The sequence below is a fragment of the Rhincodon typus genome, chromosome 27 (assembly GCF_021869965.1).
Source record: "Rhincodon typus isolate 14 chromosome 27, sRhiTyp1.1, whole genome shotgun sequence".
NCBI lineage: Eukaryota > Metazoa > Chordata > Chondrichthyes > Orectolobiformes > Rhincodontidae > Rhincodon > Rhincodon typus.
Window position 1 is genome coordinate 25455154 of NC_063358.1, and position 16133 is coordinate 25471286.

At 37.6% G+C, this 16133-nt stretch overlaps 1 protein-coding gene across 1 annotated transcript in view; it reads left to right on the forward strand.

Annotated features, from left to right (window-relative positions):
- macf1a (microtubule actin crosslinking factor 1a) overlaps positions 1-16133 on the forward strand; it is a 192530-nt gene that overhangs the window by 81716 nt on the left and 94681 nt on the right. The window contains exons 24-29 of the mRNA XM_048612952.1: positions 184-345; positions 5322-5492; positions 8342-8508; positions 10389-10548; positions 12922-13248; positions 14493-14577. Coding sequence (XP_048468909.1) covers positions 184-345; positions 5322-5492; positions 8342-8508; positions 10389-10548; positions 12922-13248; positions 14493-14577 — 1072 coding nt within the window. The remainder of the gene's footprint in view (positions 1-183; positions 346-5321; positions 5493-8341; positions 8509-10388; positions 10549-12921; positions 13249-14492; positions 14578-16133) is intronic.

A 16133-nucleotide genomic window follows, 5' to 3' on the forward strand; every position in this document is an offset into this window, starting at 1 on the left:
TTTCATCAGTACAATGTTCCAAGATGTGTATTTGTATTATTCATTAATGATTTTAATTGTATATTGATTTGGTACAAGGACACATTGTTCCCATTCCTATGCAAAATATCACTATTATTTCAAGGTGGGCTACTGTGACCAGTATTGTAGACTGATTTGTTTCTCATTATTCTTTTGGTTTAGACATTCCAGAAAGTTCAAGTGGATCCCATTCAGTACAAACTTCAGCAGGCTAATGCAGTGGGGCAGGGTCTTATTCAGAGTGCTGCAAAGAATGCCAACACCCAAGGACTTGAACATGATCTGGATGAGACAAATACCAGATGGAACACACTCAATAAAAAGGTTAGTTCTTTATAGCAATGAAAAGGAAACTGCTCTTTTTTAGAAATAAGAATTATTAAGGTTAAAGAAAAACTAATTCAAACTTTGTGTGCTTTGTACATTCCAAGTTAGCTTAATCAGTAATCAGTTCAAAAAATAAAAGTTCAACTCTTAAAATTAGGATGCTGGGCTCACAGGATAGCTTAACACTTAAAACAATTAAGAAGATAAGTAAAGTTTTTTTTTAAACTTTTGCACTTCTATAGTGCCATGTCATGTTTCACAAAGTACATGAAAACACTTCAATACTAATGAATTACTTTGAACTGCAATCATTGGTTTCTACAGCATTCATCTGAAAGTAATAAACCAGAATTTGGAGACCAGTCGCACTGTATCCTCTGATAAATCAAACTAATATGTCTAGATGAAAAGAACCAGAATTAATCACCAGTCTGTGTCTAGGTATCTCGGCTTCTCTAGGGCAGCATTAAGGTCATTAAAAGTGAGAATACTCTCTATCTTGAGTGGTGCATCCAATGTGTTAAATAGGATGGATTTCTAACAAATTTAACAACTCAAAAATGAGCATCAAAGGGACTTGGGACCATCAGCAGCAACAGCAACAGCAACTTGTGATCCAGCACATATACCATTCTACCTTTGTTCAGGCTCTCCAAAGTTATGGCAAAGAGACTTGGGGATGCAGATGCAAAGTTCCTTGAAAGTTGAGTCACAGTTGAGACGGGGTGGTGCAAAAGGTGTTTGGCACGCTTGCCTTCCTTGGTTAGAGCGTTGAGTAATGGAGTTGGGATGTCATGTTGTGGCTGTACAAGGCATTGGTGAGGCCATTTTTGGTATACTACATACAATTCCAGTCACCCTTCTATAGGAAGGATGTTGTCAAACATGAAAGGGTGCAGAAAAGATTTACAATGATGTTGCCAGTATAGTGGCTGTTACAAGGTCAGCCAGGTGAGCATCATAGAATATGAGTTCCCTAATTGGATCTGTTAATCTGGTCCAATCGGGGAGCCCTGGCTGGCTGACGTAAACAGGAGTGTCACATTCTATTCACTCTGAGAGCAGGGTCTGAGGAAGGCGAATGCAGTGTCAAGTACAATGCATGTGTAAATGAAGGGTGACTTGGTAACAGGATACCAGCCTCTCAAGTTATTTCAACTGGGACTGAAGGATTTTACTTGAAGGGAGAGGCTGAATAGGCTGGGGTGTTTTCCCCTGGAGTGTCAGGCTGAGGAGTGATCTTAAGAGATTTATAAAGTCATGAGTATGGCCAGGGTGAATAGCCAAGGTCTCTTTCCCAGGGTCAGGAAGCCCAAAACTAGAGGGCATAGATTTAAAGTGAGAAGGGAATGATTTTAAAATAGACCCAAAGGGTAACTTTTCCACTTGGGGTGGTGCGTATATGGAGTGAGCTGCAAGAGGAAGTGGTGGAGGTGAGTACAATTATAATACTTAAAAGGCATCTGGATGGGTACACGAATAGGAAAGGCTTAGGGGAATATGGACCAAATGCTGGCAAATGGGACTAGGTCAGATTCAGATGACTGGTCAGTGCAGATAAGTTGAACTGAAGGGTCTGTTTTTATGGTGTATAACTCTATGACTATGACTCTACATCTGCCCTGTTCAAAATAGGGTGCAGAAGGGCAAGCCAGGAACAGCATCAGGCATTCCTAACAATGAGGTGTCAACCAGATGAAACTGTAATACAGGATGGTGGTAGAAGCAGCTTGCATTATGCGGGGCTAAGTGACCATGCAACCAATAGATGAGACCTGACTTTGCAGTCATAAATTGCGGTGGACAATTAAACAGATAACAGAAAAGGATGACTCTGCATACATCCCTATCCTCAGTGATGGCGGAGTCCAGTACATCATTGCTTAATAGAAAGCTGAAGTATTTGCATCCATCCTCAGCCAGAAGTTCCAAAAGGATGACCAAGTTTGCATGAGGTTGACCCACTGCTGAGGCTATCAGTGCTACAGATGCCTATCTTCAGCTGATTCAATATAATCTGTTATATCAAGAAACAATTCAAGCCACTGGACACTACAAAGGCTATTGGCCCTAAAATATTCCAACAGTTGTATTAAAAGCTTATGCTGTCCGACCAGCTACATCCCTAATTAAGCTGTTCCAGTACAGTTATAATAGTAGCATCTGCCTGCCAGTGTAGAAGCATGCTCACATATGTCCGCTTCACAAGAGCAAGACAAAATCCAACTTTTTTAAATTCATTCATGGGACATAAGTGTTGCTGGCTGGCCAGCATTTATTGACTGTCCCTTGTTGCCCTTCAGAAGGGTCAAGATCAGAAATCACACAATACCAGGTTATAGTCCAACAGTTTATTTGAAAACACAAGCTTTCAGAACATAGCTGCTTTGGCGGGTGACGGTGATGGTAAGCTCTTTGAACTACTACGGTCCATGTGCCCTAGGCTTACCCACAACACTGTTAAAGAGGGAATTCCAGGATTTTGACCCAGTGACGGTAAAGGAATGATATATTTCCCTCAGGATGGTGAGTGGCTTGGAGGGATACTTGCAGGTAGTGATCTCCTATTTGTCTCCTGCCCTCGTCCTTCTAGATGGAAATGGTCATGACCGCCCTTTCGGTCTACGCTTGGTGATCGGCAGAGTGATGTAAGGGGTCAAAAGTTCAAGTGGGGAGGGAGGGGACAGCTTTTGAAGCTGTCATCTCAGTCCTAGATCCACGTGTTCTAAGCCAAACTGTTTCATCAATGACTTCACCTCCAACGTATGGTCAGAATTGGGGGTATTTGCTGATGATTGCACAATGTTCTGCACTATTTGGCCTCCTCAGCAAACAAAGCAGCCTATGTCCATATGCAGCAAGACCTGGTCAACATCCTGGTTTATAAATGGCAAGTAACATTTAATCTATGCCAGTGCCAGACAATGGTAATCTCTAATAAGAGAGAATCTAGCCAGGTCTCCATATTGTTCAGTGGTGTTGGCACTGCTGAATCCACCACTATCTATACCCTGGGACTTGTATTGGACCAGCCATAAAAATATTATAGCTTCAAGAGTAAGTTGGAGGCTAGGAATTCTGCAGAGAGTAACAAACTTCCTGTATCCCCACTGCCAGTCCACCACCTACAAGGCACAGATCAAAATTGTAATGGGTACTTGCCATTTGCCTGGATGGATGCAGTTCCATCAACGCACACATCACCCAGGACAAAGCTGCCAATTGATTGGTACCCCATCTCCTCCTTAATTCATTTCCTTCAACACCAGTGCAATGGCAGTGGTGTGCACCACCACCAATGGAAGGCATTTGTTTAGTCATAACATCACTGAACGGGTAATCCAGAGCCCAGGCTAATATTGAAGGATTCAAAGCAGATGATATTTGAATTTTCAAAACAAAAATTGGAACTAAAAGTCACTGTAATGGCCACCATACTGAACCACCCCTAGGATGAGGGTGACCTTTTGAATAGTTGAGTGGCAATTTGTGACTTTTCAAAGAAGTTTCATGGAACTTCCCTAAGAATTGCCATATGGAGTGGTTAGTGGGGTAGCTGCACAGTGTGATTTGCCCTGGGTTGTCATATCTCCCTGGGTAAAATTCTGTGACTGTATAACTATTGTTGGTCATTGGAAAGTCCCACTTGGTTCACTAATGCTCTTTAGGGAAGAAAATCTGCCATCCTTACCTGGCCAAATGGGATTTTAGAGACTGTGGAATGTGATTGACTTTAATCCCTCTGAAATGGCCTAGAGAGCCAAACTGATTTGATGCCACGCCAGTGCTGTGCACATCCTTGCAAGACGAAAGAAGAAAACATTGCAAGATGCACTGCAGCAGCTCACCTAGGCTCCTCCAACAATGTCTTCCAAACGCATGGCCTCAACCACCTAAAAGAACAAGAGCAGCAGATGCACAAGAATACCAGCATCTGCAAATTCCACGTCAGCTATCACAGCATTCTTTCAACATCACTGGGATAAAATCCTTCTTAACAGCATTTTAGATGTGTACCGACACCACATCAAATTCAGTGGCTCAAGGTAGCTCACCACCCGCTTCTCACAGGACATTTGGAGATGAGAACTAAGAACTCAAATAGCCAGTGACATCCAGACTTTGAATGAATATAAAAAGAAATTGGCTTCAGTTTCCATGGATTCTCAGTCCTGATAACAATCCAGGAATTTCTGTTGTAAGTGTGTGCGCCCAACATAGTGAATGAAGGCAGACTTGGATTCGAGCTATCATACCACTTAGAATTGAGTAGACAACAGTCATTCATTATCTAGACTGACAGATGGGCAATAACCTAATTGAGCACATTGCTATATGTGGTGCTAGTAATGTGACAAAGAAAATGAAAAAATATGAGGATGTTACTTAAGCTCAACATTTCGATTCATGTGGTTTAAAAAATAATATATTTAGGATTTTGATTGCAAAAAAATTTTAGACAATATATCAGATGAAAAGCAAAATACCAATATGAAACTAGAGCATTTATCATGATTCAGTTCCTGATTGAAACCCATTGACACTCGTACTATTTGATTTACCAGATAATCATCTGTGATATTGCAGACAATGAATCAATCTTCCATATTAGTGGAGTCTTCCTGTTTTCCTCTACCACCTCCTCCTTCCACAATCCCTGCCCTCGCCCCACCAGCACCACCACCACTTGCACACCTCTACCGTCTTTCCCCAGCCCCTGCTCATGCCTTTTTGTCCCTGATTCCTCTTCTGCCTTCCTTTCTACCTCTACCTCTCTTCTCCACCCTTTGGCCTTCCCTCTCTGGCCTCCTTGCCCACGTGCACTTCCTTCTTATCACTACTTGCTCATTCCTTCCCTCTCCCCTTCTCAGCTTGGTTGTTCTCATTCTCCTCTACAAAACTTGTATCTGTGGAGGAAAACCCTAAATTAGAATTGTTAAAAATGTGTTTTTAAAAACATGTCCTTTTTCAAGGTGGCAGAACGTATATCCCAATTGCAAGAAGCACTGTTGCACCGTGGAAAATTCCAGGATGCTTTGGAGCCTTTGTTGAGCTGGCTTACAGATACTGAAGAACTGATTGCTAATCAAAAGCCTCCATCAGCTGAATACAAAGTAGTGAAGGCACAAATTCAAGAACAGAAGGTATTTTACGCTATAGGAGCAAAGCAATACATTTGGATTCTCTTTTTCAATAGACGGGCTAGAATAATGGCTGATTTTATTTGAATAGCCACAAAATAAGGGTAAATTTTGAGACGTGGATCAAACTTTTAGAATACTGCATGGCATTTTTCATTTCCAGAGTGTGGATTACAAAGAGACATTTGTTCCATATGCAGAGATGAACAAATGGCCATCTACTGAATTAATGCCAAGTCTGGGTAGTGCAAATCACTATTCTTCCCTTCAGTCCATTGGTAAAATAAAACTTGTCTCAGTGCCAGTTTTCCATCTTTTCTTAAAGAGCCCCGTCTGCATGGAAAAGTTCTTGACAAAGTTTTTTTCTCTTTGCGGATATACAATGTGAAGGCTTGAAATGCCCCTCATGTTACATGACTGTGAGGAAAGTGGCACATAATTCATCTTATTCTCCTGCTCTAAAGCAAAGGGGGATTTGTGAAACAATCTTCAATGAAAGCAATGTTTTTTAATAGACTATAAAAATTCACTTGAAATTTTGAACAAAATTGAAATTTTTATTACATTAATAGCTAAAGAGCTGTGCAAATGGACCAGCAGAGTTTTAAGTTGAAGTTGAGCATAATTTGTTTTTTTTTCTTGTGATTCACCTTCAAAATCTTGATCTTTATACAATTCCAAGAATTATTGCTGTAAAGGTTAACGTTTTAGCTATGTACATCTTTCTCTTACTACTGAACTAATGCCTTGATGTTGCTGTTGTAGTCACAGCTCAAGTGGTTTCTGTTGAATTATCTCCTGGATTAGTGAATACTAGTGACATTTTTATACTTGCCTTCTTGCTTATCATTGCTTTTAGTCTTTTCCTCAAAATAATTTAATTATGTTTCCTTGTACTTGCAAGAATATTCATTTGGATATATTTTGTGAAATAATAGTACCTCGTATTTGCAGGTGTTTTAAATTGACCCGTAGTTGTGCTTAGGCTGATATTAATGTCAGTTTAATGCTTGAAAGAATTTTTCCTTGATTACTGGTCTGAAATTGATCAGGTTATAATAGTTCCATTATTTTGGGCCACTTATCATTGCCAATAGAATTTGCTGGTTTATTCTTCAGGATTTTTGGATGTTTATTCATCTAATTATGGTAATAGATTATGCAAGCTTGATTATTGGATTAATATGTTTAAGACAGGTGAAATACGGAAGTACTCTTTTAAAAAAATTGGTCCTGAATACATAGTTATATATGTTAACAAAGGATAAAAACAGTACGTAATTGTTTAGGCTATAGTAATATTAGGATTTTTTTGCAAATAGCTGAACTCTAGCATTAAAAATATTTAGGTAGTGTCTGTGTTTTGTATGATCTCAAGCTATCCTGGCACTGTACAATTTTTTAGTGATATAAGCTGGAACATTCCTAATTGTCTGCTTCTTTGTAGTATGGTGCAGTACAGTAGAGTTACCAACATTTAGTTGAAAAATGAACTGACCCATCAAAAACTGAATCTTTTAAATTTGGTGTGCAATGTCAAAGATGTTTTCTCCTGTGTACCTTGCTGGAAACTTCTTTCACTGTAAAGAGAGTGATCCTGCATGGTACTTGGTTAGAAGGAGGAATAGTATTTTTATAGATATGGTGCAGTCTTGTACAGTTGATAAAGCTGAGATAGCCTGGTAGTGCCCTGTGAGGGGGTCAGATCTGTCTGTGATAAGCATGCCTGGGAACTTTGTGTTAAGATCAGGCTTGGCTGAAGGACTAACTGCCTTGAGAGCCTTTTTAGAAACCGATCTCTTTCCAAACTGGTAGTGTTAGCACAGCTTTTAATTCTTCTGGTATCTTCTATGGACGCATTTGATTTGATTCTTGTATTAATATTTCCCCTGTCTATAGAAGAGCACAGACAGGGCAAGTAAACAGCTGTAATAAATCAAAGAACTGTGAATGCTGGAGATCTGAAACAAAAACAAAATGCTGGAGAAATTCAGGTCTGGCAGCATCTGTGAAGAGAGAAACAAAGTTAATGTTCAGAGTCCAGTGACTCTAGAACTGAAAGCAGCTGGGAAATTGCATTTATGCTGATGACAGGGAATGGGGTTAGGAGATAAAAGTTTGGATACTGTGCCCACTGAGAAGAAATTTGGGGAAGCTGACAAAGGGATTGCAGGTGGTCTTAAATGCTGAATAGATGGTAACAGGAACTGAGAATAGTTAAAAATGGATCAGCTGTGCCGGGAGCACCCGATACAGAACCAAGCCTGGGGGTGGGTAACAAATATAGAGAGAAATTATTAAACTCAATGTTGAGTCCTGAGGACTGTAAGATTCCTGGGTGGAAGAGTAGGTGTTTCCCCAGCTTGCTTTGAGCTTCGTTGGAGCCCAGTTGCAGGCCTAATGCAAATGTTGGCATGGGAACACAGCAGTGTGTTGAACTGGCAGGCAACTGGAAACTTGGGGTCATTTTTATGGTGAGAGTGGAGCTGTTTGACAAAGTGGTCACCTAGTCTGTTTCGTCTCCCCAGTAAAGGGGGCAACAGCTATGTTTGTAAGAGACAGAAGACGTAACTATTTCACTTAATTTACATCCCATCATATCATGAAATAATAATATTGAGGACGATGGGCTCAATTTTCCCCCAACGTGCAAGCATTCAATAAAAATCAGAAGAACAAAATATCTGAATGGATGGGCAATGTTTCCATAGTATCTTGTGACGAATATGGAAAGCATAAAGGAGTTAGGAATGCGTAACAGCCTCTCGGGCAGTTGCTTTGCAGTATCTTTTAACAAAGAAATGAGATTTAAATCTAAAGGAACTTGGCAACTGTTATTTGTTCTTGCCCAGCTGCTGCAAAGACTACTAGATGATCGCAAATCAACAGTGGAAATTATTGAGGCAGAAGGAGAAAGGATAGCAGAATCAGCAGAAACAGCTGAAAAAGAGAAGATACAAAAACAACTACAGAGCCTGAGAGAGAGATGGGACAATTTGCTCAGCAAGGCCATTGCAAGGTACGTGGCCCTTTAATATTCATGTGGGAAGAGACAAAATCACATTTTACTTTATATATAAATCAAGATTTATCGAACAATTTTGTCAAAACAAGTTTAACTTTTCCAGAATTAAAAGTTCCCACCATTTTTTGTCAACTATGGAGAATTTGAAATCAAAACTGAAACAATCACATACATGGTCTAGCTTCATTTTAATCGATTGTGATTTCTTAACTTATTTAATTTTGGGTAAATACTAAATTTTTAAATCTATAATGGGAGAATAAAGCAAACATCATGAAAATAAGTTGAGCAAAACTGTAGTATTTTTATAATAATTTAAATGACGTTGTACAAATAAAATATAGAAAGGAAAAGTTTGGAAGCAGGAGCAGATTCTAGGTTGCGGTTCTTGTTAATACATGCCTGAAAATGGAACAGAAAATACATAAGACTGACCGTACATTTGTGACATCTGAATTCAACAAAATCTCAAGTGTCCATTTATAGACACGTGAAGACTATATGTGAACTAATGGTGAGATTTTACAGCACCAAAGCAATGTGGAAAGCCTCTTTATTGTGATGACCGTGAGGCTTGTAAACACTTGATTGCAGAGCCATTAAAGTTCAGGAAACGTGCACATAACAGCTGTGTAGAGAGCCGCTATGAAGTAAATTTATAACTTAAAGCAAACTTAATAGTTTTTACTTCATTTTAAGTCTATAGGTCTATTTATGGCACTGTACTGTATTGAAGTGTTTACGCATTGGAAGGAATGCCAATTGTTCCTGCTGAGTAGAATGTACAAGCACAACCATTTCCTCATTCCTACTCAAATTCTATTTAGGGCACTATGTATGAGTGCCAGATTGGAGGTAAATCTAAATACACATCTACTTTAAAAGAAAACACACAGCTATATAGGCATTTGCAAAGAAATATCTCTGATATGAACAAAGTAGACTTAAATAAGAGTGATTTTATGTAATTTATAAGTTCCTTTCCCATGCAGTTGAATTAATTCTTCTAAATCTGTGGTAGTGCAGTAAATGATGTTACATTTTTGATCCTGGCGGTAAAAAGTAGATGTGCATCTGAATCACTGCCATTTAGTGGTAGAAATCATCTTCCAGATGTTCCAATGGAGATTTTATTCGTGCTTATTACCTAATGTTGTTACATTTGAACATCTGAATTGTGGATCATACAAATCCAAAATTTCCATTTATCTAAAGTCTTGTCCTTAGAATGTTAACTATAAAATATGTTTGCATTATAAGAAATTGGAGGTTCAGAAAATAATCCCAATCCATTTCTTGAAATGCATGGCTATCTACCTTATTATTTGACATTCTGACAGACATCTTATTTATTGTACTCTAGAATACTTATTCACCAACAAAAAAGGGTGAATTAAGCCTCATTCTTTGTCCAGATGCTCTTAATAACTTGACAATATTCAAAATATGTGAATAAATTAACATAACAGCACTGTAAACAAAAGGAAAATGATAGTGATGAATTCCAACTGAAGATGTAAATCTCATTAGTCAATGTGGCTGATCATTTGCGCAATCTTTTATTGTTTCAGTTCGTCTCAGTATTCGCACTAGCTGTTTCTTATACTATGTCTAACGTGATTATGCACCTGTCTTTGCAAAATGTAGTTTACATGTCAACAGTTTCATGAGTTTGCTGAAGTTAAATTGTGATCAAGAATGAGCTTACATCTTATGTTCTCTTTAAACCAGGGTAAACTAAATAAGATTATTAGGATTTGGTTTAATTGAATGTAATCAAAATGGATAATTTATGGTTCTGTTTGTATAAATATTTGCTATGCCATAATACTTAAGCAAGTGAGGATATTATCTTGCTTCATGTGTTAATGCAGGCAGAGTCAGTTAGAGAATATATTAGTCATTGCAAAACAGTTCCATGAGACAGTAGAGCCCTTGAATGAGTGGCTGACCAGCAAGGAGAAGAAATTGGCAAACTCTGAACCTGTAGGAACTCAAACTTCTAAAATCCAGCAGCAAATTACACGCCATAAGGTAAGTGGCACTAGTCCAAGGTACAATTTCATCAAACAATCAACTGTAAATGAATGACATGTTGTAAAATTATTAATTTTTAGTCTGTTTTCTTGCTGTCATATTAAATTGCATATTCTTATGTTAGAAACTGCACCAGAATTAGTACTGAAGTTGTGAATTGGTTTTTAACTGCAAGCTATCCTCATTGTGCAGATTTTTCAACATATTCCAAAAAGCAGCCTTTAAAGGAAGGAAAGGTACCATGTATCTTCAGTGTAAAATTACCCATTTCTTTGGAATGTTTTACCAAAATGTCCAAGAATCCTCTCTTGGTTTTAGATTATCAAAATGTTGGGACGGAAATCCAACACAACCATCTTTTTGTTCCCTTCCCATCCCCTCCCATAACAAAACTTGTCAAATGCTCTGATGGTATGAGAAAGGAAAACAAGCTTCTTTTTGTTTTGGCTGACAAGAGTTCAGACATTTTCAAATTTCTGTTTTTAATGGATGTCAAGGAAACACTAGAAAGAGAAGATAGGTTGGGGGCAAGCCAAGTTTCCACAATGCCATTCAGCTGAATGAAGAGCTACGACATTTGTTAAGGGCAAGCTAGAATCTGGTTTGCTGGTTTGAACTGAAATCCGATTCAATTGGATTTATCCCTAGTAAGAACGTTTTCTGTATGCATGCAGAGGCATCTGTCATTCTTATTCCTACCTATCTAACCTTCATATTTACATATATCACTTTGTGTCTCAATTCAATTCCTACTCCCTTCCTAAGTAAGTAGTGTAAGTTAGCCCAGTATTTCAAAAGATATCTTATTGTGAGAACCTTTTTAGTTTTATGTCCACTTAAGGTACATTTTTATACAATTTATTAAAAAATAATTTTAACCGTTTGTAACACCTAATGAAAATCTTTTACCCCTACCAAATCCTAGCTTTAAATGAGGACGGGGCTGCTCTCAAAAGGATGGTGAATTTGTTTTTACCCTTTTTATAAAGTAAGTTTTCTCCCTCCTCTGAAAGCATTGAGTTTTTGTTGGGATAAAGTTCCACGGGTGTATTTGAATGCCTCACTGCAGTGGCTTTTATTCCCTTATTAGTGTTGATGAAAGTATTTTACAAAGGGCACTTTCTAATCAAGGTATTTCTGTCATTGCTTAACTCCCATGCATGTGAACTTCAAACAGGATTCATGTTGCTTGATTTCTTTCTGCTTGAACCAAGTTTCCTATTACTGTCCTGGGTGAGAGTAGCTAACTTCTAGCAAAAAAGCTGGAACTTCCTGGTTTGTATGACTTGGCCATTCTCTGGATAAACCTCCAGCTCTCTGGAGAACCTATTTGAGACTGAATTACACTTTTAATTAGTCCAACTCTGCTGTACTAATTAATTGTGGTCTGATAAAAAGGCACCACTGTAGGTTATCTCTGATGTACAAGGATAAATGATAATGGTTTGAGACAAAAAAACTGCAGATGCTCAATTCAAGGTAGACAGACAGCTCCAGATGCTGCCTGGCTTGCTGTGTTCTTCCAGCCTCCTGTTTGTCCAAATGATAATAGTTGATGACATTAATGAGAGGTGTAAAGTTGAGTGCAGTTTTTATTGCATCCGGATGAAGTGTTCCTAACTCCGCAGTTGTCTCACCTTTTGGACATAATTCTGTCCATGTTAATGGAATTGAAATATCCTAATTTACAAAGTTATCAAGAATCTCTGTGCAGTACGTTGGCCAATCCTAATTCTATTCTAGTGACTGTAGAATTGATTATGTATTATATATGTTTTTAATTATGCATTATTGATGTAGGAATGCCACAGACAGAAAATGGTATTGAAATGTTTTCTGCATTACTAGATTGAGAAGAATTAGCTTTGCATATGTTTGCTTTAAATGAGCACCAAGACTGCTCATTTATTATTCTGTCTGCTTTCAACTTCAAAAACATTTTTAGATTTTGCTTTGAACTTGCATCAAGTTTTTTTTTGGCATGGCCTGTTTGACACAATTTTTTTTGCTCCAGACACACTAAGTTGCACTCAACACTAGCTTTTGTCAAGCTTGCAATCCGTTCAGTAAATTGTCTGGATTAAAATAGTTATGTTAGATTTATAACCTAATGCTTCTTCCACTAGATCTTGTATGAATGGTGTATGATCTAGATTAAGATAGTCCCCAGTTCCTTTTTAGTATTTTGTCACCCCTCCTTTTTGTAACTCTTTAGAAAGTTTTGCTGTGTGAAAGGTGCAACATAAGTTGTAAGATTTTGTAGAAGTTTTATTTTGATGCATTAGTTTCTTTTCCTTTTTGTTTGCTTTTTGTTGAAAATTATCAATTCATATCTTGTTTCTTTGTGCTATAATTTTATCCTTGGTTCAGGCCTTGCAGGACGACATCACAAACCAAAGCCAGAACATCCAGCAGGCTGTCAGTGTTGGCCAGTTTCTTATGACGTTAAGTGCAAAAGCAGACCAGAAGATGGTAGAGGACAAGTTGGAGTCTGTCCAGACTCAGTATAGGGAGATTAGGGACAGGTGCAGCCGAAAGGCAGACCTGCTCCAGCAAGCCCTTGCCAATGCCAAGATCTTTGGAGAGGAAGAGGTGGAGGTGTTGAATTGGCTGGCTGACATTCAGGACAAGCTCAGTCTGGTGACCGTCAAAGATTACAAATCTGACATCCTGCATAAACAACACACAGATCAGCTGGTATTTCATTTATTTTTAATTTATTTTTCCATCCATTTCATTAATTTAATACCTGCATACATCACAATTTTCTGTTTATTTGATATTCGTTGATTCTGATTTTAATTACTTCATTTTATACTGTTTCAAATGTAACTTTTTGGTTATGTTTTAGCATTTATTTCAAGATTTTCTCAAAGAATCATAAAGGATGCAGTGAAAATAACTTTTCAACCTATCTTCCCGAAAGCACTACTTTATAAATCTTTACATATAACAGCTCGGTATTAATATTGTAAATGTTTGCCTTTAGCTATGTCGATGAATGTATTTGTCTTATCCTCTAATATTAGGTTTCCCATTTGTCTTGATGTATTGAGTTGCAACTAAATATTTTAAAATAAATTAAATTGAAATATTGAACCAGATTCATGTAGCCAAAATATTGTATATTTGAGTTGGATTCTAAAATACCACAACTAAGTTGTCCCAATACCATTTCATGGTTCTGTTTTATTTGATTTAAATAGGAATATTATAGTTAGAAGTTACTTCTACTGCAATATTTTCATCTTTAATTGTCAAAATTCAGAATAAGCGTGTTTTACCAATCTAATAAGCGTTTGGCACAAGCATTTAATTCAGCATTGCTGTGAACACTAGCATTGAGTTTTTGGTTCAATTGGTCTGTTTTGGTTCTGTAAGTGTTCTATGGCTATATAATTAAATGCAGTAGAATGGCATAAGATTAAACAAAAATAAGCTAGTGTTTTAAAATGAAGATGTGAGAAGTGAATCTTCAAACATTAGTACTTTGGATTAGTCCTGTGGACAGATGGATTTTCTAGAAGCAGAGCCATCCTATTTTTATTATTGTGTTAATTGCACTCATTTAATCATTTAATTTTGAAAGTTAGCTATTTACTTCATGAATTTAAATTTCACATGTTTGGCTTTCAAATAACACAATTCGTAAAGCAACATTATCTAATGCTGGCCTAGAATAATTTTGTGATGTAACTAGATTTGAAGAATACGTGGAAGCACATGTTCTAATGAGTCATTCTAAAGAATTGCTGCTCATTTCACAGTAAGTCTCAGCACTGGTCAAGACAGCTGCTCTGTAATTTTACTTGGATTTGGCTAAGATTCAGATTGAGTCCTTTTTGGATCTCTTAGCATTTAAGTCATGAGAAGCAGGAATGATGTTTCCATAGAAACCTTGTCATCCTTTTTATTAAGCAGCTGGGATGATCTCTTTATAGGCTTTGAATGATGACATTATATCCCGGAAGAAGAATGTAGATCAAGCCATTAAAAATGGACAGGCCCTACTTAAACAAACAACAGGTAACTTTTCAGAAATACTCAAACTCTATTCTTTTTATTTGGTGTTGATCTACTGGGAATATTTTAGTAAGACGAGCAGTTACTGATTTCCAGCATGAGGAAGATTGTACAATACATGAAAGATTATTTTTTAAGCATTAAGTTATAAACTTTTAATCAATGCTTTGAGTTCATTTATTCTGTCTTGCCGTTGTGATGTCCAACATCAATTGTGCACAGTGCATAAAGACACCATCTGCCAGCTACCTGGCATCAAGAAGGGGAGTTGGAACAAAGCCCAATCCTGTGCTTAGTAGTGAATGAGTTAAAATGTACATTCTAAAAACATGTTGATTAATGTTGTGCAACTGAAAGAGTTTTAAAATTATTGCCTTCAAGTTAAAATAACCATTTTTAAACAAATTGCACTTTATCTATCTCCACTGGGGACTGAAATTCCAAAGCTGTTGTTGCTATCAGATATAAATTTGTTTTATAAAGTTATTACATTTTGTTATTGATTTCATGGTCATCCCTAGCCAAGAATTCAGACATACACCCTACTTTGCAGTCTTTTAGCTGAACCAATCTGGAACCAGTGTTGTGGCGAAAAAGATAAATAGGGTGGTCACTAGGACTCTAAACTAGTGAACTGGGGGAAGGGAATGGGAGAATGAGAGGAAGGATAATGGTAAATAGAAAAGAAAGCAGCAGATTAACATGTATGCAGAAGGGTTTAGCTACATTGAAGACTATGAAAGAAGTTAAAAGGAAGGAAAACACAGGAGGTATTATCAATGGAAATGTTAGAATTCAAAAAGAAGGTACAAAAACTGGCATGAAGGGATTTTGTTTGAAAACTAGTAGCATTCAAAACATGGTAGATGTGTTAATAGCACAAATCATGAAAGCGTTTGATTTCGTGGCCATTACAGAGTCTTGTCTGCAGATGGTCACAACTAGGATTTAAATATTCCAGGGCTATCAGACTATTTGGAAGGCCAGACACGAATGTAAGGGAGGTGGTGTAGCTCTGATATTTAAGGATGACATCGGGGCAGTAGTGAGCGATGATATAGATGCTATGGAGAATAATTTTGAATCCATTTGGGTGGAAATTTAGAAAATCTAAGAAGAAAAAGTCACTGATAGACATAGTCTATAGGCCACCAAATAATAACATCACACTGGGGCAGGCAATAAGCAAAGAAATAACCAATGCCCAAAAAGTGGTACGGCAATTATCATGGGGGATTTTAGTCTACATGTCAATTGGTCAAGGCAGCTTTGAGGGGGGAGTTCATTAAATGTATCTGCGATAGTTTTCTTGAACAGTATGTAATGGAACCGATGATGGAGCAAGCTATCCTAGATCTGATCCTATGTAATGAGACAGGAATAATTAATGATCTCATAGTTAGGGATCCTCTTGGATGGAGCAATCGCAGTATGGTTGAATTTGGAATACAGAAGGAAAGTGAGAAGATAAAATCCAATACCAGGGTCCTGTGCTTAGACGAAGGAGACTACAATAGGATGAGGGAGGAGTTGGCTAAAGTAGACTGGAAGCAAAGACT